This window comes from Micrasema longulum, unplaced genomic scaffold, assembly GCF_059751315.1.
Source record: "Micrasema longulum isolate JH-2025_06_02 unplaced genomic scaffold, ASM5975131v1 h1tg000849l, whole genome shotgun sequence".
In the NCBI taxonomy this organism is placed as follows: Eukaryota; Metazoa; Arthropoda; class Insecta; order Trichoptera; family Brachycentridae; genus Micrasema; species Micrasema longulum.
Genome location: NW_028278041.1, coordinates 745902 through 773759, shown reverse-complemented (window position 1 = coordinate 773759; position 27858 = coordinate 745902). Strand labels below are relative to the sequence as shown.

General features: G+C 33.5%; 1 protein-coding gene and 1 long non-coding RNA gene across 4 annotated transcripts in view; both read right to left on the bottom strand.

The window, feature by feature from the left end:
* The window catches only part of LOC148278645 (uncharacterized), a 150830-nt gene extending 124095 nt beyond the window's left edge, over positions 1-26735 (bottom strand). Inside the window, exon 1 of the long non-coding RNA XR_015823127.1 lies at positions 25440-26735. This is a non-coding gene — a long non-coding RNA (uncharacterized LOC148278645). The remainder of the gene's footprint in view (positions 1-25439) is intronic.
* LOC148278646 (E3 ubiquitin-protein ligase Mdm2-like) lies at positions 5633-20896 on the bottom strand. Of its 3 annotated transcripts, none has more exons than XM_088231067.1 (7): positions 20729-20827; positions 20515-20586; positions 20216-20407; positions 16338-16471; positions 14938-15126; positions 14381-14519; positions 5633-5711 (listed from the first exon to the last, which is right to left on the bottom strand). In XM_088231067.1, exons 2-7 carry the CDS (start codon positions 20552-20554, stop codon positions 5701-5703), a joined length of 705 nt encoding a protein of 234 aa, XP_088087193.1. In that variant the 5' UTR covers positions 20555-20586; positions 20729-20827; the 3' UTR covers positions 5633-5700. The 3 variants fall into 3 exon arrangements, with proteins under 3 accessions (XP_088087193.1, XP_088087191.1, XP_088087190.1); XM_088231065.1 differs by lacking the exon at positions 5633-5711 and adding an exon at positions 10117-10230; XM_088231064.1 differs by lacking the exon at positions 5633-5711 and having other exon boundaries at positions 10227-14519; positions 20729-20896.
* Positions 26736-27858: the final 1123 nt, after the last annotated feature.

Sequence of the window (27858 nt, the reverse complement as noted above, 5' to 3'; positions counted from 1 at the left end):
GTTTATCGTATTCGCGATCACAATGGAACATCCGTGAACACCTAAAATTAAATGTCAAAATACTTACGTTTCGCGACGTATAATCCTGCTGCGCAATCACATATTTGAATTTCACCGGTGTAAATATGGAAAATATTCCAAAACTGCTATTTTTATTTGTTTATTTATTATTTATCATGGTATTTATTGCATTTAGCCGGCGGTTGGCAAGCCAAATGTCAAGAAAAGCAGTCGCCATAGTAATTAAAATTTAATTTTCTTTTTTTTTATTAGATACTTCTTACTATTTTGCTAATGCAATATATTGTATTGTTGTTTATAGTAAACGCCAATTTTTCGCCAATGAACTGTATTTATTTACGAGGAAAACAAAAAACAAACCGACACGAGCGTGGACTTAGAGATTACACACGCGTTGACTTATGACTGCGATAACTTAAGCATGTTCATTATTGTTCATTGTGATCGCTCAAATGCTTAGCATGTTTTTAAGCACGTCGATAGTTATTTGTGATTGAGCTACTGATCACATTATCAATTCGCAACTGGCGGATCAGAACATTGAATTCCACTGGTTCCTGTAACGATGGTACGTCAATTAAGCCATTTAGTAAATTATACATAAATATGAAGTAAATATTATTCCTACGTTTTTGTAGACTTGGGATTTTTAACATTGACTCAATTTCTCCGTAAATGTAGTCTCCCTTCTCGAGGCCAATCATCCATGTTACTTTTCTTGGCAGACGATGTAACACCGATTTCACAGACATGTCAAAAGTAGAAATAATCGGCACGCGTGCTTGAGATATATAAATGTAGAGGAAGCGAGGTCTGTTTGCAAAGACATAATGATATGGCGTTCTATCCTCTCTGGCTATCCCTACAGGAAACGACGTGTTTGTTGCTGTTGAAATTATTTCGCAAGCTTTTCATTGAGCGTGTTCTCGTAATAAATTTTAGAGCTAGAACGCTCTTTGAACTTTTGTGCAAAAAATATATATTTAAAAGTATCAAAAGTTAAAAATTAAATGGCAATGTATAATATTTGACATGGATTGACTAGGTACCTACTTGCTAAAATGCTTATATCGGCTTGAATGTAATGTAATGCGAATATGCTATTATTTATATCGCATATCGACAAGATCAGGACTTTTTTGGTGCAAGTCTTTCTAGATTTAAACAATCACCAAGATAGGCCAGATCTTGGCTTGAGGTAGTAATTTGAATTAGCTTTAATTTTTTTTATTTGAATTTTATTCAATTGAACCTGTATGTCTTATAAAGATTTGTGCTTGCCATTTTTTTAATGGACTCCGTTAATAGATTAATAAAATAGTATTTAAGGTGGTGTTTAGAAGAACTGCTGATACCGTAATATGGCCTGGCCTGTCTGCTACGTTTTAATTATTATTAGTTCCGCTTGCCACCTTCATTCTGGAAACCGACTTCACCGGTCCGAGAAACACGATTAATGAAATAATCTTCTACATAAAATTCCCTTGAATGAATATTTTTCGTTGAACAGATTGTAAATTTTAATAGCGTTTGATTAATGGAATATTAATGATTATGCTGTTTTTCAACTAAAATATTTACAGATTTACTGAAAAATTATTAATCCTTGATTCGAATTTTCCATACTTTTATATTTAAATCCATATTTTTTTGAAATGTTAGTAACATTTTCATACCCATGTAAAGATAGAATTGACCGTACTGACAAACATCAGTAAATCGTGAAATTTTGTGGATCTTATCATTTCCAATCAAACTTTGCTTTAATACAAAAATAATATGAATAGGGGAAAATGTCAAATAAATTTATTTTCACTTTTTTCTCCATAGGAAAATTAAATTTTTAAAGCAATAATGGTCTATGAAATGCTGTCAAGTAAAAAAAAATAGGTTTTTCTACTGATTAGTAGCATAAAAAAATCTATTTATAATTTTGAATTCTCGCGAAAACGGCCACTGCAAACATGTCGCGTTTTTCTAAGGACATATTTTGTATAAATTATTTTTTAAAGTTATGTATGAAAACATTTCTCCACATCCACTGAATAGATAATACCTACACTCCACATCCATATTGATTTTGAAAATACAATTAATTTTTCTAAATCCATTAAATTTATTTTTATCGGTATTCAGGGTATGTGATAATTCCGTTTTTTTTTTTATTAAGACTGCAGGAGGATGATAATTTTTTAACATATATATTTTATTTTTTTCAAACGAACAAACCATTACGCCGTTTCATCATAGGCGTAGCCAGAGGATAACGCCATAAAAATTTGTATTTGCATACAGGCCACACTTCCTCTATTCAGACTTGACATGCCTACATCTCCAAGAATTTTTTGATTTTGGCCGAGCCAAATCTTTCTCGGTCTTGCTTATGGATGTAAAATTACGTAATTTTACCAAAAGGCGCGGTAAAATAACGTAATTTACAGTATTTTTGGTAAGAAACGAATTTGACGTACTTATTTTTCTTTTTCAAAGATATTACAAATACGAGTAGGTAGCATTGTTTTAGGAGACATTACATGACTGCGAAAACCAGGTTTAGATCCATCGGGTGGTTGTCGAGTCTAATTTAGTTGATAGTTCATGTCACAACTACGAGATGCGAACCTGACTTGTGAGGATGCGCAGGAGCTGGCATCCGACCGAGATTCCTGGAGGATCTTTGTGAACACCATATGCTCCAACTAGGTAGCGGACATGGAATAATGATGACTTTTGGTATGTCAACTATCAAATAATTAGTAAAAAGTTAGTGCAAATACCGCTTTTCCGCTATTTTGATAAAATGTATTTGATGTTCAAACGTGTATCTTGGAAAATATTGGTCCAAAGAAAAAAGTAAAATTATTACGATTTTTAAGTAAATTTTATTTTTTCAGACTTTCGTAAATTTTTTTTCTATAAAATCTACAAGGACGTAATTAAACACAAAAAACTGATTTTGGGCACCATTTTTTCAAAATCGCGGCATGAGCGGTGGTCGTTCAAGGTCACAAACTTAAGGTTTTACTAAGGACCCTATGTTCACCGATCCTGTTAAGTTTCAAAACATAATAACCTTTTATATAAAAAAAAGTATACTGAATGACCTTGAACGTCCCATACTTATAATAAATCTCGACAACCACCAGATGGATCCAAACCTGGTTTTCGCAGTCATGTAAAGTGTCATAAAACAAAGCTACTCGTATTTGTAATATTTTTGAAAAATAAAAATTAGCACGCCAAATTCGTTTCTTATCGAAAAATACCGTATTTTACCAAAATTTGGTAAAATTCCGTAAAATACCGCGGCAATTTTACCGCCTTGCATCTCTAGTCTTGCTCAATTATTGTACCCATCAACATTTGCAGAGTAAATATTTTTAGTCGTTATTTTGTTGTCCATTCGCATCACTAGAGATGCTCAGCTTTATAAAATACAGTTAAACTCCGATTATCCAAACCTAGTCATCCAAGGAGATGTTGACGATAAGGCTCTAGCGCACCCTTCTGAAAACCTCTTAGAAAGAGAAAATAAGTGTTTTAAAGTTCTCTTCTTGCCACCAAACGCAACGAGTTTACTTCAACGGATAGATCAGGGCATAGTGGAGTGCATAAAAAGCCATTACAGAAAACAACTGTTACGAAAGTTGCTGTTGGCAAATGAAGATGAAGAGGATACTCTAGCGTACCACACAAGTTTCATTGTCAAAGCAATTAACTTTGCTGGACATGTTTAAGTAAGTTTTTTATTTGATTCCAATTTGCTGTATTATTTCAAAAGCAATTTAAAAGTGAAACAGAACGTTGCCTTAGTTTGGTGGTTGATAAAAGATCCAATTTTTGTTATATTTCAAACTTTGTAAAACCAAACCACAAAATGTCAATTCATCTAAGAAAAATGGATGTTTAAATACAGGCAGAATTGTGAATGTTACATATTGGTGTTTTTAAACCATTCAATGAAAATCCTGTGAATGCCTAGGCCGATATCTTTTTATTTTGCGAGTTCTAGTACCAATTATCGCATGTACTCGCTTATCCCCAGACTGACCGACGGATGATTTAACTTTTTACTTACAATATCATTCTTACCTTTGTTCTATGTTACTCGCTTTTTCAAAAATAGTTTTAATTACTTAAAATCAGTGTGTTGATTGTTGTTATAGTAAAGAATTATTTTTTTTATTGCATATTCCATCTCCAGGCGAACGAAGAATACAGTTCTGTAGGTGAAATGAACGTAGTTGTGCAGAAAGCAGCCAGTCCACAATTTTGTAAAAATGAGATATTGATGTTATCGGGTGCAGTAAGATCAATTCTATGTTCTGTTAAAAACAGCCAGACTGCTGTCATACAAAAAAACTGTATAAATCACCTTCTGAAAATGGTGTCGATTGCAAAAATGGCATTTCTCAATTTTCAGAAAACACCCACAGCACTAGAAAAATCTTACGGTACATTCAAATCATTAACACTGGTCAAATACATTATAAAATTCTTGTTTGTCTTGTAAAAAAAACTAGTGTACTCATTGTTTATCATTTGTTTAGGTGAAAAACATTCCAACTGTTGTGTAGATTCAATTATTCACCCTTCTCACAAAAGCGCAGTTATCTCAGTTTCAGTTTTCTATGGCTGGCTGCTTTCTGCATAACGTTTAAATAGAAACCAGAATCCAAGACGAGCGTTTTCGACGTTTTCGGGTAAAAAAGAAATCGAGTGGGGATAAGTTGGCCTTGTAGTGTAGTGGTTGGCACATTCGTCTACCATTCTTAAGGTCCCGGGTTCGATTCAAAGTAGGGTAGGCATGAAATATTTGTTTTAATGGTGGTTTAATATTCCAATATTTCACTGTCCCTGGACTGGTATCTGAAGTGTGAGACTGATCATCTTACCTTCCATGCAACAAAAATTATCCTGATACACTGCGATCTGAGTGCTGATGCAGTGCCCTATGCACCACTGGGTGCTGACAAGGAAATAATGATTATATTCTTTCACTTTTAACATTCATTATTGGCCATTCATTATAGCCACTGCAATTCTTAATCTATATCAATGATATTACACATTGGGGTATTAAAGGTACACTTCAACTGTATGCAGACGACACAATTGTTTACTATCACAATCGTAATGTAAAATATCTTGAAAACGAAATGCAACTAGATGTTTACCATCTTGCAAGTTGGCCTCGTATCAACAAGCTCAGTCTCAAAAATCTAACTACATTACACTTGGTAAAAACTGAGATATTTATCTCAATATCAATAGTTCTTCCGATCTCACTACGCCGAGCAGTGTACTATTCGATGATACACTCTTATTTGGTAAACTTGTCGTGCATCTGGGGATTTGCCACAAAAAAGTGTGTATCATAAATACAAGTAGTACAAAATAGAGCTATAAGAAACATATACGGTATACCAATGGAAACGCATGTCAAAGATATTTACAAACTTACTGACATTCTCCCATTTTTGGTCATACCGTATATGAGATTGCAAAAACGGTGCTTCAAGGCGTAAATAAAGATTCACTAATATTGGCTTTAACTTCAATCGCGACGTCCACCAGTATAATACGCGACAGAGTCAAAATATTCACGTACCTGGATCACGCACGACAAGGTATGGTCTAGGGTCTCTGCTGTACCTTGCTTGTAGTGAGTACAACAGGCTACCGGAGTCCTATAAAAAGCCGATAAATGACTTAATTCATTAAAAAAATTACTACTTGAGGAGGTATGTGGAAGGTGAAATTTAGTTTTAAGTTTATATATATACTATTTATATGTAAATGTTTAATATTAATTTTTATTATGATTTGTTTTAATTTCTTTGTATTATATACTTAACTTGCTATCTTATTTCCGCAATATTTTGAGTTTGTCCAAGTTTTTGTAGACAAGGACTGGGTTCGACTCCCTGGGGAGCTGTTTATATTAACATATTACAACAGAGATGAAGAACATTTAAGAGAAGGTAATATAGAAGTCCACGCATCTACAGGGCTTATGACCTGTCAGTGGCTGGTTTAAGTGGCCACTTTACACACTGTGTAACATTCACCATTCTGCCCATATTTGAACATCTAACATAACATTACGTAACATTTTCAGGCGTTGCCTAGTGTGTAGGTGAAATAATTCAGTTAGATGAATCTTACCCGCATAAATAAAGGTTTAAGCTCTTTAACTTCACAAACATCAACAGATGAAAGAATTGAAGGAATACAAAGTTCATAAGTCGGGTTGTGGTCCTGTGGCTAGTGTCTCGGACTCACGGACCCAAGGTCTGTGGTTCGAATCCCACTCTACCCCAACTTGATTCTATTTTCTAATAGTGAGTTATTTACAACTCGTTGAAAGTAGCCCTCAAAATTAAATATTTGGGTAAATCATAAGAACGCAAATATTTATTTTTCGTTAAAAAGAAAAAAAAAATATGGGCAGATTGGTGACTGTTACACAGTGTGTAAAGTGGCCACTTAAACCAGCCATTGACAGGTCATAAGCCCTGTAGATGCCTGGACTTCTATATTACTATCTCTTAAATGTTCTTCATCTCTGTTGTAATATGTTAATCTTATTTCAGTTTTATGTACATATTATTACTTGTTACAATATTATTATCATTACCATACCTTTATGTAAATATTATTCTGTCCCAAAATAAGTTTGTTGTAACTCCTGGGAGTACAAAAAAAAATGGTATGATTAAATAAAATAAAAAAATATATATCAACTAATAATAAGCACTTCATTTAAAATAAATATATAAATGGGAACAGTATGTAATTGTGTATAGTGATAATGTTAGGCATACTTATTTTTTATCTAAGAATAGGGAAGGATGTGGTAGAAAATATTACATAGCGGTTACGCGGTTACTTTAAATAAATTTTAATTAAGAAACAAACATGGATACTTACAAATTAATTGACACAATCTTCCTTTTTCTTAATTCGAATAGCCTCCAAGACACTTATTTATAGTGTTTGTAAGGGGGCTGTTGATGTAAGGTATGCAAATCCATCATCAGCATTCCTTTTCTGAACCTAACGGTGCATAGGGCACGGCATTGGTACACCAATCGCAGCGTATCTTGATCATTTTCGTTACATGAAGGTAAGATGATCAGGGGACTGAAATATTTTTTGTGTAAAAACACATTTTGAAATAAATATTTCACGTCAACCATGTCGGGAATCGCACTGAGACCTCTCGCGCAGTAAGCACACGCTCTTTGGGAATCCAAAAAACAAGATCATTGACCATAGTAAAATACCACGGTTCATAATTCACTATGTATCAATTTGGAAAGATGAACATTCTGCAGTCTCAAAACTATTTCTCAACTAATCAGTCCTATTCTAAGTCATATTTTAAATTTGTGTATTAAAAAAGGAACCTATCCAGATGCTCTTAAAACTGCAATCGTAAGACCCATTTATAAAGGGGGATCACATTCGGACTACGGAAATTATCGCCCTATTTCTCTACTCCCAACTATAAATAAAGTTTTGGAAAAATATCTTGTTAAATGTATTTTTATCTAGAAATAATATTTTATGTTCAAATCAATATGGATTCCAGGAAAAAAAAGAGTACTACGCTTCTACTTTCTAGATTTTCAAATTATATAAACGGGGAGCTTAATGATAAAACACATGTTTTTGTATTGATGATAGACTTTTCAAAAGCCTTCGACACGCTAAACCATGAAACACTTGTTAAATCTCTCGAAATTGCAGGAATAAGGGGTAGATATAGTAAAATTATGGAAAATTACCTAAAAAATCGTTGCATGAAAGTAAAAGTTGGAGAAAATTATAGTAATGAAAGAGTTGTGTCTATGGGAACAGCTCAAGGATCAGTCTTCGGACCGATTCATTACTTAATATATTGCAATTCAATGGGAAACCATGTAAAATTTTCGAATTGCTTCCGATTCGCAGACGATACTGCCCTTGTAATAAGCCATTCAAATATAAAAACTGCCCAAAAAATGCTTCAAGAAGATTTTTCAAATCTCATTAAATGGGCGCATGACTATGGCTTAGTAATAAATTCTAAAAAAACTAAAATTGTTCATGTATCCTCACCATGTATTACTAAATGTGAATTTGAAATAGAAATACAAGTTCATATAAATTTTTGCCTTCATTCAAATTTAAATATAGAATCAGATAAATGTAATTGTCCTATTATAGATGTTGTAAATAATCATAAATATTTAGGATTAATTATTGGTTCTAAATTTAGCTAGGGTGTTCATATTGATGGAATCTGCGACAGATGCTTAAGGTGATTTATGAAATTAAAAGAATACTACCTTTCAAAACGTTAAGATACATATATACCTCGCTCATTGAATCCATTATATCTTACGGAGTGCGTGTCTGGGGTCGCACCTTCCAGTCTCATCTGGGTAAAATTTATGATATTCAGGTAAGACTGTTGAGGGGGATTGTACCGGATAGCATAATCCGTGAGGCAAAACATATGGGCGAAGGTGTGTATTTTAAATTCTGTAATGTCCTGCCGGTAAAACAACTTTGTGACTACAAATTGATTGTAGATCACTTTGTTGATCCGGAATATAAAAAGAGTTTCCCACACTCACAACACTAGATTAAAAACTAAGGGCTCTCTGTCCCTGCTCCCCGAATTACAAATTACTTCGGAGAGCGAACATAAAATTGTGTTGTTCTAAGATTGTTCAATGATCTCCCACAAACCATCATTAACATGAAAAATCTTCAAATGAAAAAAAAAGAACTGAAGAAATATCTTCTAGATACTTTATAGTGCCTGTTTATAAATAAATCTGTAAAATATAAATAAAATAAATGGTAATTTAAACCTGTCATTAAAAAAAAAAATGTGTCCCACCGAAAAGTCTTTAGACATAGAGGGTAACAAATTCTTATATGTATTTTTTAATTATAAAATAAACGCTGCTCTGCCTGCAGCACTAAAACTGAAATAATAATTCTTCTCATTAATATTTAAAGCATTCACTTTGTGGTCAAGCATTTTACTAAATGTTATTAAATATTTGTATATAACCACTTACTGACTTTTTAATGTCTACCTGTCACGTCTCGAAACCGGTAGACATAAAAAAAGTCAGTAAGTGGTTATGTACAAATATTCAATAAATTTTCTGTCCAGGTGGATAAAAAATACAGTTCTGGGTGTGAAATAGGAACTGAACCCTGGATGAGTATTTTTGACTCTGTGGCAACTCTCGGGAAAAAGGATATCAAGAGGAGATAAGTCTGCCTCGTAGTGTAGTGGTTGCAGCGTTTGCCAACCGAGGTCTTGGGATCGATTCCAGGCAAAGTCGACTTGAAATATTTTCTTACGAGGTGGTTTTACACTGCAATATTTCACTTTCCCTAGAATAGCATCTGAAGCATAAAGGGCCCTTTACATGTAGACAATACAATAGATATGAAAATATTGTCTTGTCCCAGCTCCATGACCGGCCTCAACCCAACATTGGGAGAATACGAGCGCTGCGAAAATGAATACGCAACGGCCTTTGTTACGAGTGAATTAGCAAAAAACATAATTTCATAGACATCAACTGCAAATAATGTTTTCATGAATATGATTTTTATTTAATCTCGGCACAGGACGAAGGTTCCGTGGAGTTCAGTCTGTTTTTTAAGAGTGATAGTAAAGCTCCATAAATCATCTTAAAAATTAATTGATAAATAACATCTGTATTAGACAGTGTGACACGAATTTACTTTGAATATCTTGTTAATAAAATAAAAACGTAAATGAGTTTATACTTTAATGTTTTTATATAAATATATAATATAAACCCATAATTTATTTTATCTAATATATTGTTTTATTTAATGATGTATTCAGTTTATCTACATATTTCTCTTTCAATAAATTATTACTAAATTACATACATGCCATTTATTTTCATTGCTTTGAATGAGCTAATTGATGAACATTTTCGTCACTAATAACTTCCATTGAAATTAAGTTTTTTTTTGTAGAAATACTGAGTTTGCAAAAATTGTATGGGTGTCATAAGATGGTGTACAATGTGTGAAGCAAAAATGCAATTTATAGGTCATGATCATAATTATGAACATTTATAATAATGACTATAATATGTAAGAGAAACCATACAGCAAAAAGGGTAAACAGTTCTAATTTGAATAAAACAAGCGAGTAACCTGTAAAGAAATCAATTTATTAGGTATTCATTTGGTGAGATTTTTTCATACCCCAGTAATGGGTGGGGATGGCCATTACAATTTCTGATAACAGAATTTTGCATAAATAAAAGTTTAGCACATTTTGAGCTGTTCAAATAATAATTACAAGGGTTCAAAAATAAGAAAATAAAAATGCTATGTTTTTTGCATTTTAATGGAGATACATGTTTTTTTTATCTTCCATTTTTACAATCGATCATAGAATAGATGAATTAAAAAACATAGGAGCACCACTGAAAATGTTTGTGAACATTTTTTTTTTTTTGATATGCCGGGAAACATTTCGTTTTCTAAATTGTGAATCTAAAATAAGGAAACAATTTTTTTCAAAATTCAAAATCAGCTGTGAAAAAGTGTCAGAACACAAATATTCCTGCAACGATAACTTCATTCAAATATTAGCAAGCGATAAAATAAGAAAAGCAGAAAAGCAAAATACATATGAAGGAAAAAAAATATATTAAAGGGCAACAAAAATTATATGCAATATATATTGTCAGTTCAAAAACAATAGAAATACATAATGAATAATGAGAAACTGTTTTTTATCTTTACTTTTGGATTTGAAAATAAAATCTGATCTTTGCTAAAAGTGAACAAAGCAATGCCAATTATCGGCTAACGTTGTGCTAACAAAACAGTTACTAAAAACAATAGCTCATTTAGACATATAAAATATGTATCAACCTTTTTTCCAAGAATTTTGCTAAAGCTCAAATTGTAGTTGCTTTATTTCACAGAAAAGGGCTTAAATGAAGAGGATTTCATTGAGTATTAAAAAATATGTGGATAACATTGAAATTTGACATACCCAATGATTTCCTCTAAAAACAGTTGAGTTTAAAAAAGCAAAAATATAGTTTTAAAAGAAAAACTTTTAAGATGTCACCAGTCACCGAATTAATACATTATTTATAATGAATCAAACTTCCTTATAAACCTCACTAGCACCGAAATTTAATTTTTAAAAAAGGCGGACCTTTCCTATAGATAACCTAACAATAATATAAATTTCTTAAATAACTAACAATATTATTTACAATCATAAATATCTTTTGTATTTATAAATTAACAAATCGGTGGCATAAGGATTCAGGGTTTTAATTTTCTTCAGTCGCATTTAAATATAAATAATTATAGAGAAACATTTATTAACATTATTCGCGAGGAAAGACACTGTACATAAGAATATTAAGGTATTAGGACCCATTTAACTACATAGTACTTAATTGGTTTCCTCATAAAGTAACACAAACTGTCGGTAACACACTAACGATGAGAGTAGTTATGCAATGAATCCTTTAAAGTGGTATTTTTTTTCATTTCCATGAAAAAAAAAGGGGATCTAGCTAAAACTCAAATTTTTAATGATATATTTTCAAAATATGAAAAAAAAACCCCGTATAATCGAAGACAAGTTGAACTAAATGTTGTACTAAACGAAACTAGAATTAAAATAAATAAATAAAATATATCTACATTACCATCAACCCACAAGCGGTTAAACCTGAATCAAAGCACGTTAAGAATTTAAAGCAGAATACCTCTGATTTACAAATGTTAAAAATAGAAAAGTAAACTAGCTGGAACCATAACGCGAGACGAAATTGTACATATCTCATAAATCACCATACAAATGACATTCTTAGAGCTGACTCTTTATTCTCATAGGATCCATTCATATTGACACATATCATACACCTTTTTTACTTCCTATTGGACTGCAGTCGATGGTTTTAAGTCAATCTTATTTGACTTACATTTAGTTTTTATAGAGCCAATCATATAGCTGTCTTTTCACTACCAATATCATTTGGACTGACGGCTGTATCAGTCATTTCCTAAATGAAAGTCACAATCTCGACAGCTATTGCCGGCATAACCACGAACGTGTTAAGGATTATTTTACTAATTATATAAAGGATTCTCAGCTAAAAAAAACAATCACTTTCATTTACAAAACTTATAAATCAGAGGATTTCTATTCTGCAGATATACTAAAATACTTACAATAAGCATTGGTTCAAATATTGCGTGTAAGAAATAATGTAATTATTATTCTTCATTAATCTAAATCTTCGGATAAATTATGAATGTTCGTGAGTTGTCACATTTTATTATACATAATTCCACAACAGCTAAAAGACATACGAAGCCACCCATTCGTTAGTTCTGGCATCAAACCAAATAAATCTCCAGAAACTAACTACGTATCATTCAAATATGCAACCTCTATTGAACATTACCAGATTTCAAGTTTATTAACAATTTTTTTACATTCCTTCCAGTTATCAACAATCTCTGAAATATTTTTCAATAAAGCAAATCATTTCTTTTGAGATTTTTTCATTTAGTGATATTTTTGTAAATGTACCTAGTGGTCTAGTGATTATTACAATTTAATATTACAATCCAATTTCCTTCAGTTTGGATCGATTCTTGGCCGGATTGGCAATAAATTTTAAGTGTTTTTTACTGCAACATTTGATATATATTACCTCGGACTGGTATGTGAAGCGTAAGACTATATATTAGTCTTGGCTGCAGGTAATCACAATCAGAATAATGCTCTAGTTCAGTTGCATTACGTAGTGCGGTGCCATATTATGTGTTGATAGGAAAATAAAGATATTTTTGTTTCAAATTGGCAATGTTGTTTTTCCTAAATTCAATGGATAATGTTAAATAAAGACAACTGTATTTTTTCTTTAAAGTAGAGCTGTGAATAACTCATATTAGATTTAAAACGATCTGTTCAAATAAATAATGTTATTATTAAATAACCTTTATATATACAACTAATTACAAAGAGTTAACTAATAAACTATGCAGCTCACGACCTTAACATTACTGCTTCTAATTGGTTGCAAGGGGAGTTTATGGCAATTGTTTAAAAAATATGTTACAAATGAACCTACATTAATATATAATAAGGGTAAAATTAGCACACATCTGTTTACGTTATCACAAATGAAATATAATGGTTTTAGCTTTTACTTCATAAAAATAAACCGTTTTTTTATTTTAATACAAATGTTTGAATATAGGCAGAATTGTTAATGTTACAGTGTGTGAAGTGATCGCCTAAACCAGCCTAATGGCAGGTCATAAGCCCTGTAAATGCCAAGACTTCAAAAATGTTCTTCGTCTCTTGTTGTAATAGGTATCTATTAAAAAGCTCCAAAGCAATCAAGCTAGGTTGCTTTGCTGTATAAGTCACAATAACTTATAATTTGATAAATGGAAAGGTTATAAACCCCGAATGAAAAAGAAATTGAAATATATTCTTAAATAAACATCGACGTGTTGCCAAGTGATTCAGAGAGAAAATCATCTGAGACAACTGATCCATAATGTGGATAACAACATGAATAGCGCCTCAAAAGCTTCCATCAAATCTAAATTCAGTCTGGCTACACCTTTCTGTATATATAAGAAAATATAAAAATCAAATATTTATGAACCGATTACATGACAAAGGCCTTCAATACATTGCTGACTTTACAATTGCATATGGGACATCGTTTCGTCTTCATCCAAACTTTAACGGAACATTTGTAACAACAGCAGATGTGCGCTATCCTTCCGTGAACAAACACTCCAGACTTGGGTTCCACTAGACAAGTGATACACATGTCGGATTGGTTTGACTGAACTGACTTTTGCGATTTGGACGATAAGTTTGTATCATTGTCCGAGAAGTGATTTAAACTCTCACTAATCACATCGATATCGTCTTTGCTAAAATTAATAGCGGGATCGCTCATTGATTTGGACACCGGTTGGACATTGCAACCAAATTCAGGATATAAAGGCTGACTAAATGACGTGGGCTCCTTAACCTCGGGAATTCCAATGTCTAAAACCCTTTGCGCATTATAGCTCTCCGAAAGAATAATATTTTTATTTACATTGTTTTTTATCACAGATACGTTTATAAGGTCCGCTCTCAATTTCTTAATATCTATTTCATTCTCGGAACATTCGTTCTTCCTCTTTCTAGAATGGAGTTCTACACACACGGGGTTCGACACTTTTTCAGAGACTGATTTCAAATCGAAAGATGGAATAATTTCAGATTTTGAACGCTGCAAATGTAACCCAGTACCTTGGGACTGTGTCCGGGAGTCTTGTGTAGTGGCTTCAGCGAGGGTAACTTCACCCGAAGTTTTGCGTTGCTTCTTGTTTCGCTTCCTATTCTTCCTGCGTTTGTGTTTCGGGGGAGGAGGGAAGAAATCTTTTCTTACCTAAAATTAAATTATTGATAAGAAAAGATTTATAATCACGCACATTCCTGTGCTCTGTACTAGGTACATTTACAAAACTGATGCTACAAATAGCCAAGTCATGATGCATTCATGGAGGATAAAAAAAAGAAAAAAATGCTGATTTTGAAGATACCTAGTTGTAGTAATTACCCTGGGAAAGGCTTATTTGTTATGTTTTTCTAAAATATATAATTGAGGCCCTGAGGAGTATCAAAGATGGCCTAAAAATAGTATTAAAAGCGGCCAACTACATATTTAATACTTAATAAAAATATTGTTTCTTGTTATGTTTATCTTTAGGTTAATTTTTCAAAGTGTATCAGGTTCAATTCTTGGTAAGGTTGGCACTAAATATTACAGGAAACGCACCTGAAGTACAATTAAAAAATCAACTGACCTTGTAACACTTTTCACAGTAACGGAACATGGGATTGTTATTGGTGTTGCGACATTGCGCACAGTTCCAATAGTCGAAGGGGCTCAGCTCGGGGTCGGTGGACGGGGCACTCATCGAGTCCTCGGAGTCCGCAAACATGAAGTCTCCTTCTGCCAGAACAGCGTGGATCACCGTCGCGTCCACCAAGTCCTGGAAGTAATATTGCAAAATAAGCGAGATGAAAACAGTGTGTAACTTTTAGTGTCGATGCGACAAAAACGGCATTAAAATTTTTATACATGGGTAAATTGTTAATACAGTATTTTACTGAAGTCTAAAAGATTTTCGGTAGGATATGCACTCGATTACAGGTTTAAAAAAAAATATATGGTCACACTGAGTACAAAACAATACATGGGCAAAAAATGACATGAATGAAAAAAGAGATAAGGAGGAGAATAAAATTAAACCTAAGTAATATTCATACACTACGGTAAATATGGAGAACATTTTAGGAAAGGTAATATAGAAGTTTAGGGATTTACAGGGCTTATGACCTGTCATTGGCTAGTTAAAAAAATGTTTATTAAAACTCGAGTGTTTGATGTTTTTTTTAATAAGCATTTAATATTTAATGTTTAAATAATTTATTGCAAACTTAGTGCTTAAAGAAATCAATATGTGTCAAACTAGGATGTACTGAACCAAGCAATATAAATTTTAACGACTTTTGGGTATGTGTTCAAATGAATAAATTTATAATATTTAATCCAGAATATTAAATATGAAATGGATTTTTATATGAATGTTGTTAAAGTTGAATCTTGTTTCAAGTAAGAGATGTGTCGCATTCCATTCATTTGAGTCATTTCCTTAACGGGTTGATAAATGCTAGAACAATCTATTAGAGTACACAGATTCCATAGTAAAATGAGGATAATAGTGAGGGAAAATATAATTTCACCTCAGAATATAAAAATTAATCAAAAACAAAAAACACATAAGTGGGACTTATACTCTTAGTCCAATGAACCAGTTTTGAAAGTAATTTTGATTATTTGAATTTTGGATTAAAAAATAAAATGGAACAAGATAATGAGGTCTTCTGCGATTATTTTTTTTATTTGTGTATTAAAAAATAAACTGATTTGATAGTATAAATATTTTATGAATCAAAATGTAACTACATAAAAAAAACATCGTTGACTCCAAACAATGTGGTGGAAATGGTATTTTAAAAATATAAATTATTTGTCTTTTCTTTTATATGATAAGTTACAACCAACTTCCATAACATTCACTAATTAATTTGAATGTACTAAAATTAGTGAGTTAAATTGAATACTTTTTAGAAAAAGTTTAGTGTTTACATACTAAATTTAGTTACATAAATGTTAGTAAATATACTGAAGGGTACTGACATCATCACTACTGGATTGATGGCTGTCCACAAACTGCTGGGGGAGCTCTCCCATTCCATCATCATCTGACGACATCACCTCATACTCCAGCACCGTACCATCGCTGTCCAAGTCACTTGTATCCCTAGCTCGATCTACAAACATCACATTGCCAATACAGGAAAATGCTATTTTTACATGATGAGAACCGCTGCAACATCATTATTTTTCTTTGCAGATTTTTTTTTTCAATCATGTACACATTTTTTTTTCATTCAGAGTTTTGATCTTTTTTTTTTGCATTTTTTCCTCAATTCTTTTTTCATAAATATCTTTTTTTATTTTGATTTTTCAGTTAGAAATGTGAGTTTGTTTTTTTTTTTCATTTGTCATATTTTCATAGTCAATATTGTACAGAATAAAAAAATAAATAAAAACAAGCCATTCAAGTATACCAAATGACATCACATGACAAGCTCGTGCAAGTTTACGCATACATCTATAGTGATTCATAGAATTTCTCCTTAATACATACATACACACACTATGTGATTTACACACATAAAACCATTGAGAATTTTTCTGCATATTGTCATCTTCCAAATTAATTATAGCTTAAATAGAGAACTAATTGATGAGATGAAAATATAATCTTAAAAGGTAAATAAACCTTGAATATGCGTAAGGTATGCCCAAAGGTCTAGGTAATTGAGAAAAGTTATTTTGCAAGTTGGAACAGGTAGCTTTAAGAGAAAATCATTAGTTTCAATTATCATTGAGCTTACTAATTCTAAGTGGGTGTGCAAAAACAAACTGTTAAGGTCAAATAGTTGCACATTGGTCACAGGTAATGGGACAAGCAGAAACAAGTTGCATTATGAGCTCAGCTACCCATTGTATTACGACAGATGTTTTCAATATGTCAGCACTGAAAAGGTCTTGTTCAAACAAGACATTTCCTAAGAAATGTGATATCATTTACAAGAAACGCTAATTGTATTCAACAGATAGGCACATAAAATTCCAAAAATTGTTAGTGAGATTAATTTTCAAAATGGTTCAAACGAGTGATAGCAAGATTAAAATTTAAAAAATACATTTTGACTACACACTATTTTTGAATTTTGTAAGCTTAAAAATTAGCGTTGCCAACCTCCATCAAGCTAAAATCAGTAGATTCAGAAAAATAAATCAGTAAGATTTCGGAAGATTCATTATCAGGTGAAACAGTTTCACAAAAATTAATTAAACTGTTACGTCTGACAAGCTACGCTGCCAAAAACTGTTCTTAAAGTAACAGAAGGGGTGGCTGCTATTATATCATAAAAACTGACGATTGTTTAAGATATTTAAAAATCGGTAGAATTACCACCGAATTCGGTAGATTGCTCCCAAAATCGGTAGATCTATCAAAAAATCGGTAGAGTTGGCAATTCTGCTTCAAATTGAGTTTTGATAAAATAATTTAATTTTGTACAAGTCTTGCCTTTGATTACAATGGAGAGAAAAAAAGGCGATTTTTTTGGATATTTTCAAGTCAAATTCCCAATTTCAACATTGGAATATTTGTATGAAATTTTCAGTTACCGTGTAAGATACACATCAAAAGTTTAAATTTTTGTCAGTTATTATACGTATCATGTTACTGACAAAATGCCATGCAAATATTAAAAATGCATGAAAAATTTGAGTTTGGTATATCGACAATAAATTTTCTTACTGTCTCATTGTAATGTAAATTCACCCAAGAAAGCTTAAATTAAAAAATATTTATCAGTAAATAATTTTAACTGCACGAAAACAAACTCAAGACATAAAAACCAACATTTAAATTAAGTATCTAAATTAAACATCTTAAATATAAATAATGGTATTTTTACATGAATGATTTCATAATAACAGCCCTTTTAAAGTATGGTGGATTTTATTAAATTAAACTTATTAAAAAATACATTTTTATCTTGTTTTCAATGCCAACACCTTGGATTAAAATTTAAGCAAAATTTCCTTTATTATTAGCATAGAAATGTTATCTATCAATGTTAACACGTTCATTCAGATGAAATGATCTATTTAAATCCATAATTTAAAAGGCATGACATTTTATTTAAAGAAAGGGAGAGATTGTAGAGAAAAAATATTAAAAAGGCTGTTTCACACTATTTCTCGGCAAGAAAAATCTACTTCTAAAATGAATTATTTCAATGGTTCTTGAAAAATAATACCGGTAAAAGTACTACTGTTTTAAATACAATATTTAATACTTATGTAATAACTTTAGTGCTTTTTGTATTTTAAAACATAAGATCAAAGCAATTAAAAAAACATTTCAGAAATATAGATTATCTTAGTACTAAGTATTCATTTTAAAATTAGATTAATTTTTTTATTGAATAGTTTTATTGATTTCATATTGCAAGAACCATTAAAAAAATCATCTAACATGATTTTAAAAATAATATTGTACCAAATTTGACCAATAAAACATGGAAAAACATTCACTAAAGTATTATCTGACGGGTAAAATTGGCGAGAAATCAAACCTTCGAGTCAAGCACAAAAAACAGTATGTTCAAATGCAAAAGTCTTAACGAATTAAGCAATAATACAACAATGTTTTGAGTATGTCCAAATGCTTAAAGGCTGGCTAGATTTTCTCCCTAGGGAGTTGTTCCCATTTAAATTTGTTGCAACACAGGGAAAGTATTTTTGAGAAGGGAATATGGGCCAAATGCTTGCAGACTGGCTGGATTTTTTCCCATATTCCCTTCTCAAAAATGTTTTCCCTCTCTGTTGCAACAAATTTCAATAAGCAATAATAGTTTGTTTTGTATGGACATTGTATTTATGTTTACTAAATGTAGTAATTATTCTAATAACATTACTCCCTTACAAGCAAACATTGATTTTACTCTCCATTTTAATGAAACTAAAACATTTAAAGATGTTTGTCGACATAGTTAACTGAAATTTTCAATTCTGGAATTTGAATTTAGTATGAATTTTCAGATGCCTTTGATAATTACATACTATATCCAAACGTTTTAATTATCATAAAAAAAACTAGAGTTCTCTGTGTTGACAAACATTGGTTACCGAACCGCAAACCAAAATAATAAAAATATTCAACAAAACAGACTACAATGACCACGTTATGCCCTACAATTTAACCACGATTAAAACTTTTTCAACCCCATACCATGTCAATTAAATATTACATTAATTTGAATACAACTTGGGTGTTTTTTTTTCTGAATTTATTACTATTTTCTTAATTTATTGTAATGAGATTATAATTGAATATTTTTCATTGTACAAAATACCATCTATCTGACATTTGAACAAAGAAATAGTTGTCAGAAAAGTTTTTTGAATAACTCGTTTTTTAAATATGTATATTCCTCGGAATACAGCATAAGTCAGTAGATGGTCAGTAGTACAGTAGTTTACACTTGTTTGAATAAAACACTTAGAAATCATCAATACAGTAACAACTAAAATAATAAAAAAATATTTGGTAAAAAAAAAACTCTAGATTCATATAAAATTACTGATTTATTAAGTCTTTATTGTCTCCTATAAAGTTTCATTTAGTGAGCTGTATTCAAATTAAAGCGACAGTATGTGTTATTTTAGTGGATGACACTTATAATGATGACTTACAGTATTTGCCAGAATAAATACTGTAATAAACTTAGGTTTAATGAGATTGAGGTTAAACCAAACGAGAGTTGATCCCAATAAATATAATATATGAATGAATTGCAAAGTTGTGTAAATAATGTAGTGTTATTCAGTTTCTAAATAAGTTTTAAGCACCACACTGACCACACTGACCACACAAAACATTCACAATTTTTGATCACTACTATGGTACCGTTCGTCATATTAATTCCTACCAGTTTCCTTTCCCTGGATACTGAGGGCTGTCTCAGATCCATCATCGGAACTTTGCGAAGATTCACTTTCTAAGATGTAGTAGTTCCAGTATTTTAACTTCTTATTATCTAGCGAGGTCGTAGGAAGCGTATTTATCTCGCTCATGGGTTTACTTTCGCCAACTGGGCGGTTACGGCACCATTCCAAGTAGTCTGGAAAGTGATACACAAAATAGTAATGGAAGGAGATAAGTAACGGCCTTCTTAAACATAGTTTAAATCTCTCAAATCAAACTATAGCAAAATACAAAGAAACTTACTGTAAGAAGAACCAGGTATAGCAACATCGTAACTATTCATCTTCTTCTGACAACACGATGGAGATGGCCTTGCTGTAAAAAACAAACTTTTATTTTCGATCTTCATGCTACACGAACACGAACCTACAGATGAGGCATAACACTGATAACTAAATTTTAAAAGACAAACTTTGGTATATAAAGAAAAACAAACATTGATCAATAAGTCAATTACCCGTCAATTTCCTAATCTAAATTCCTTGCCGGATCGAGTCGAAACGTGATCGTTTACGCGACGCTTCTTGTCGGTACTTGTTTTTTTGCGTAGTTCACAAATTTGCCATGTATGACACCTTAACGGCTACAAACATACCAACGATGAAAATGATTGCCATACTAAAGTAGCCTTTATAATATAACTTTACTTTATTATATAGTTGTTTTTGGTACTTCATCTAATTGTGATATTATTTTCAAAGAAAATCACATAAGTTCCTACTTATATAAAAAATATTTTTTTTGTTCTTTTATAACAAGTTGTGCAAAGACAAAGCAGAAGAACTACAAAAATAGTTTTTACGAGAAGGGTTTCGATTATTATTATTATATTTATTTACGATTCGTGATTATAATTACGATATTAAAACCTCTTATCAATTTACATAATTTATTATGATACCCAAAAAATATGAAATGCGACAAATAAGTATCATGCCATAATAAAATTTATTTTGGAGAGAGTTTAATAATTATTTATCCTTTGTAGCTAACCATTTATTTCACTTTTAGTTTGAGTTTTTCTACTGATATTTCTTGATGGAACTGCAAAAACCTTATATTAATAAGTCGCCAGTCATCACCAGTCTGACAATGTTATTCACGACAAAACCCGGTCACTGGTAAAAATTATAAATGAATGTGAAATGAAACCATATTAGAATTTTATAACTATAAAAATTGGTTAATGTTTAACATTCATATATTTTTTCAACTAGCCGTAAATAACTCACTACTAGAAAATGGAAATTAAGTTGTGGTAGAATGGGATTTGAACCTCGGATCTCTGACCCGTGAGTCCGTGACTCTAGCCACGAAAACATAAACCCGTCTAATTTTTTTTAATGTTTTGAATTGATTGATATTAGGGAAAATTGTCTATGACTAACAGTGGTGGCGGTCGTTTTTGTTTGTCTTAGATAATAATTATTGTGTTTTTTCCTTAAAAAGTCGAAATAATTCACTAATTGGGTTAAAAAAAGAGTGGTGTACATACAATTTTATCTATTATTAAGTGTTTTCAGTAGTTTGTGTTTGTTTTCGTTCTCTGTCCCGAAACCTAATAACCAGGTAACAATTATTTTTTCCATACACGTGTAGCCAAAATTTTTTTTGGTTTTTACAACTTATTTTGTACTTTTCTTTTTTTTTATTTGTTATAAATGAACGATAAAGAGAAACCTCCGGATCCACCGGATGGATCTCAGTCAGATTCGTCGTGCGGTACAATGGACACTGTTCCAGATCCCGCCGAATTTGTTACAATAAGGCCTAAATCAAAAAAACTCAAACTTATAAATTCGGAGAGGAAATCGAGTTCTGAGTCAGACCGCCCCCTCCCACACAAAACACCTAGCCCCCGACCCTCTGCTTCTACAAACCCAGTTACTCCAGATGTCACAAACACTTTATCGCCTATTACCACACCTACCAAAGTCCAATCCCGCATGTACAATGGAATGGATCGTGCTCCATTTATCGTACATGTAACAAAAGTACAAGTAGACGGCGTCACCCAAACCAACTTGTACGATATTGACTTCGGTCGATTTCTTCATAGAAACAATATTCGGACTGCCTGGAACGGAATCAAGTCCGTCGGCCGTAACCGTATTTCTGTGGAGTTTAAGACGGCAAACGAAGCCAATACGTTTGTAAAATCAGAAATAGCTAAAAAAGATAATTATAACGTTTTCATTCCGACTTTCCTAGTAACTAAACAAGGTGTTACCAAAGGCATCCCTTCGCACTGGTCTGAACAGGACATTGTGGAGAATGCCGAGGTACCTCATGGATTCGGAAAAGTAATCAAGGCTCGACGACTGAATTACAGATCGAGTAATGGTGACGTAGTCGAATGGAAACCCTCCCGCACGGTGGTTTTGACCTTCGACTCAAAATCTCTACCTTCCCACATTTCCATCTTCAATGTGTCCCTCTCCGTAGAACTCTACGTATTTCCGACTATTCAGTGTTTTAAATGCTGTAAGTACGGACATACAAAGACTGTCTGTAGATCCCTTGTGCGCTGTTACAAGTGTGGCTCCTCACACAATGGGGAATCCTGCACGGTGGCGGCAGAAGATATAAAATGCCTCAATTGTTCTGGTAACCACTCTGCCACCAGCAAGCTGTGCCCTGAGCTTAAAAGGCAACAAAACATAAAACACACGATGGCTGACAGAAACATTTCATTTATTGAAGCCTCTAAAATGTTCGGAAAAGCGACGATTTCCTATGCAGAAATCGTCTCTAAAACGACAAAACCAAATGTCAATGTTGTTATGCCCGCGCCCTCCGCGCCAATATCCTACAAAAAATCAGTAGAGAGGAAGTCGAGGTCAAAAAAACTACCTTCCAAACCTAATGTTCCTCATCATGACCCTTCACTTCTGTATTTCCCGAATGGACAACTTCCATCTGGTTCTAATGGGAATGCTTTTCCTAGCACAGTCCCAACATCGAACAATACAATTATATCTACCATATTGAGTATTCTAGTATCGATCCTTCAAAACAATCCACAAATACCGTCCAACGTCGCCCATCAACTTCTAAATATAACCTCCCTACTTAACCACCACCATGGCTCCTCAGATGAGGATTCTGCAGTGGAACAGCCATAGCATTTTAAATAAAAAAGAAGATCTCTTGCATACATTGCAAGAAGAATCTATTTCAATTGCGGCCATTTCGGAGACGTGGATGGTCCCGGGATCTACTATTAGATTCCGGGGATTCCACTGTCTGCGAGATGATCGTGAGGATGGGAAGGGTGGCTCTGCCCTCCTCATCAAAAACTCCCTTCCTTTTATCCCTATTAATGTCAAGACTGATGGCTGTCCTTTCCAAGTGACAGCTGCAAAGGTTAATGACTTGACCATCCCTTCCATGTATATCTCCCCAACCATCAAACCCTCAAAATCGATACTTTTATCTTTGTTCCAAAAATTGACCCCTCCGTTCCTTATCCTTGGTGACTTTAATGCTCACCATGCCCTGTGGGGTGCTCCGACATGCGACAGGTTGGGAAGAGATATTGTTGATCTCTTGGATGATCCGTCCTTAATGATGGCTCCGCGACGCGCCTTCAGCTTCCAAATCAGCGACCCAGTGCAGTGGATCTCACCATCTCCAGCGCTGCAATGGCACCATCTGTGCAATGGTCAATTAAGGATGACACTATTAGTAGTGATCATTACCCTATAGTAGTCAACCTCATATCCAGCCATAGATATTGCCAAAGTGGCCTATCCCCTGGGGGAAGACGAAGACCGAGATACATTACAGAAAGAGTTAAATGGAGATACTTCTCTGACGACATTGAACTTAAAGTGAACGAGCTGCCCACCCCTACGAAAGAGAATGTAGTGAAGTGCTATGAAGCATTGTCATCATGCATCGTCGAAGCAGCAGAAAAACATGTCCCTGTAAAGGAGAAAGGCAATAGAAGTAAACCCCCCCCTGCCCCATGATGGGATAGCGAATGTGCGGAGGCAGTTTTGAAAAGGAAAAAGCAAGCTAAAGTTTACTCCTTAAACATGAGCCTAGAAAACCTGTTGAGTTTTAAACAGGTTGAAGCTAAAACAAAACGCCTCTTAAGAGACAAGAAACGACAAGGATGGAAAAACTTCTGTTGCTCTTTATCACGAGACGTGCCTATATCAACTGTTTGGAGCATGATACGTCGATTTAGAGGTTCTTTCACTCCAACAGTGAGACGTCCTGAGACCTAGGGTGGGTTGAGGAGTTCGCCAACAAATTAGCCCCGCAGACCGCAAATAACTGGAATGAGTCTCCCTATTGGTACCAGTTTACAAATAGAAGCTGGTTAGATCATAGCTTCAGTTTAGATGAACTGAAGACTATTCTGACCCGGCTCACAGACTCAGCTCCAGGGATTGACGGTATACTGTATAGTTTTATCCAACATAACAGTGATCCTACCCTCTCTACATCCTATCATTGATCAACATGATCTTTGAATCAGGAAACATCCCCCCTTCATGGAAAACCCAATCCATTATCCCTATCCTTAAACCCAACAAAGACCCAAACTTTGGGTCTTCCTACCGCCCCATAGCCCTCTCCTCCACACTGTTGAAAGTGGCGGAACATATGGTGAGACAACGCTTGGACTGGTTTGTGGAGAGCTCGAAAACTCTCCCCGAGTCTCAATTTGGATTCAGGAAAAGAAAGAGCACTATTGAAAGCGTGTCGGTTCTGACATCTGATATCAGAGCCGCTCTTACTAAGAAAGAATTTCTTATAGGTGTCTGTCTGGACATAAGTGGTGCATATGACAATGTCATTATCCATATTCTAGAAGCTAAAATGCTACGAATTGGAATCCCGCGAAAACTCACTTCCTTTATAGCAAATTTGATTCTCTCCAGAAAGGTAGAAATCAGTGTTCGCGGTCATGCTGTGGTGGAGAGAGAGTTGAGCAAGGGACTACCTCAGGGTTCTGTCCTGAGCCCGATTCTCTTCAATATCTATACGCATGACATAAGCGGAATTGTTCCCTCAGAGACAAGTTTGCTTCAATACGCGGACGACTTCTTCATGTATACATATGGGAAGGACCCAAATAATCTAGAAAATACTCTAAATTTAGGTATGAGAAACATCAGGAATTGGTTAGTGGAACATGGCTTGGATCTATCGACTGGTAAAAGTAATGCCATAACCTTTTGTAGACAGCGAAAAATCCCAACCATAAAAATTCAACACGGGATGAGATAGTACCTTTTACGTCCCAGATTAAGTTCCTGGGAGTAATTCTGGACACTCATCTTACATGGAACTCATACATAAATCATATAGTAAACAAGTGTCAAGCCGGATTGAATACGTTAAGAGCAGTCTCGCGAGTATGGTGGGGGAGCCACCCTTTTATACAGAGACTTTTTTATACTGCGTATATCCGGAGCCATCTAGATTATGCCTCGTTCCTTTTAGAACCTTGTTCAAAAAAGAATCTCCAAAGACTTGACCGGATCCAATCCCAAAGTCTGAGACTAGTCGTCGGAGCCATGAAGTCATCTCCAATTAACGCTTTACAAGTAGAAGCTTGTGATCCCCCACTTGGTATGAGAAGACAATACTTGGCGGATAGATTTCTTCTAAAATGCTCTATCCAAAAAAACAACCTGCTCCTCAAAAAGGTACAATTTCTCTCTGACTGCGTGACATCCTCATCTTTTTGGTTTCATAAACCACCCCCTTTACTAGTCAACAGTTTTCATTTTTACAAATCTTTCGAATCTAACATTTATCCTAAAGACCTTCTTCCCCTTTATCGTTTCCCATTTAAAACTTCTATTTATGCCCCAAGTATTGAACTCACATTCGGAGTCGAAAGCCACCTACAGCCCCGGTGTACATTCAACCGTATTCGGTCGTCAAGATGGATAGGTTGGAAAATTATCTACACTGATGGATCTCGGTCAGATTCGGCAACCCATACGGGTGCGGCTATATATTGTGAAGACAACAACTTTCAAAGATTGTACAAATTGCACAAGAATGCATCTGTATTTACCGCAGAATGTATCGCAATCCGAGAAGCTGTCAAATACGCCTTAAGCTCACAATATAGCAAGTTCCTAATCCTGTCGGATTCCTTGAGTGCCTTACAAAAAATCAAATCCCCTCCATCCTTTTATCCCGAGGATGAGCTCTGCGTGGAAACTCGATTTCTTCTTTCTATATCAGAGGCATCCAATAAGAGTATTGTTATGTCCTGGATCCCTAGCCATTGTGGTATTCCCGGTAACGAAAAAGTGGACGCGTTAGCAAAAGAGGCGGTCCACTCCGGGGATCCTGCCTATAGTAATTTACTACCACTAGGTGATCTCCTTGTTATGACGAAGGAGAAGCAACTTCGCACATGGCAAGAATATTGGGTAGCCTCTTCCCAAGCCAAGGGTAAACATCTTTTCCAACTGAAACCAAATGTTACAGAAAAGCCTTGGTTTTCCAAAGTGATTCTGAACAAGTTTGAGACATCCTCCATATGCAGAGTGCGCATTGGGCACTGCTGCAATGGTTCTCACCTGTTCAGAATCCATGTCCGGGACTCTGCCATTTGCGAATGTCAGCTAGATGAGGAAGATTTAAACCATAATTTTTTTGGATGCCCCATAAATGATTGTTATCCTGATTTCCTATCCGACCTCTCTGATATTAATATCCCATTCCCTATTCATATTCTAACTCTCCTGTCCCCACCCAATAAACGTGTATTTAAAATCCTATGTAAATGTCTAGTTGTAAATGGTGTAAAGCTGTAAATATGTTTTATTATTATATGTATATATTATATTAAATACTAACATACTAACTTGTACATATTATATTACTAACACATGTGTATATATGTAAAAAAAAACAAAACTACTCGACACTGGCCAGAACACCCAAGTTGAGATGTGAAAAGGCCATGAAAAAACGAAGAAGAAGAAGAAGTATGTCTTAGTTTATTTTTATTTGTTCTCTAATGATTATTATTAAAGTATAAATTCGCCGTTTGATTGAAAGAAAATAAAATATTACAAATAATTAAGAATAGATTTGGTCTGCAAATGCAAAGTGGAGTAATTAAAAAAATAGTAAAAATATTTTATTTTATATAACATAATAAAATTAGGGTTGCAATAAACACAATAATTGTACATTATAAAAAGGATTAAAAAAAAACTCAAATTGTAATTTACAGTACACTATACATAATGTATAAATAAAAAATTACCTTTTCCAAATTTATTTTATGGAAAGATGGGATTCTTCTTATTGGCAGCCTTTATTTTTGGAAGGGGAATTCCAATCCATGTTTATTTTTGACAGGAAGAATCGGCGAATCCCTCAAATAACCTTAACCTTTGCCAACACTACAAATTTTTCGGTAGATCTACCGATTTTGCGAGAAATCATCGATCTACCGAATTCGAAATTCTATAAATTTTTAATATTTTGCTTGTTTTTTCCGTAGAAAAAATTTCTATACAGAAATGGTAGTATTTTTTTAATATTGAACCATAATGGTTAAAATTTTTGACATAATAGCAACCACTCCCCGCCCCGTTC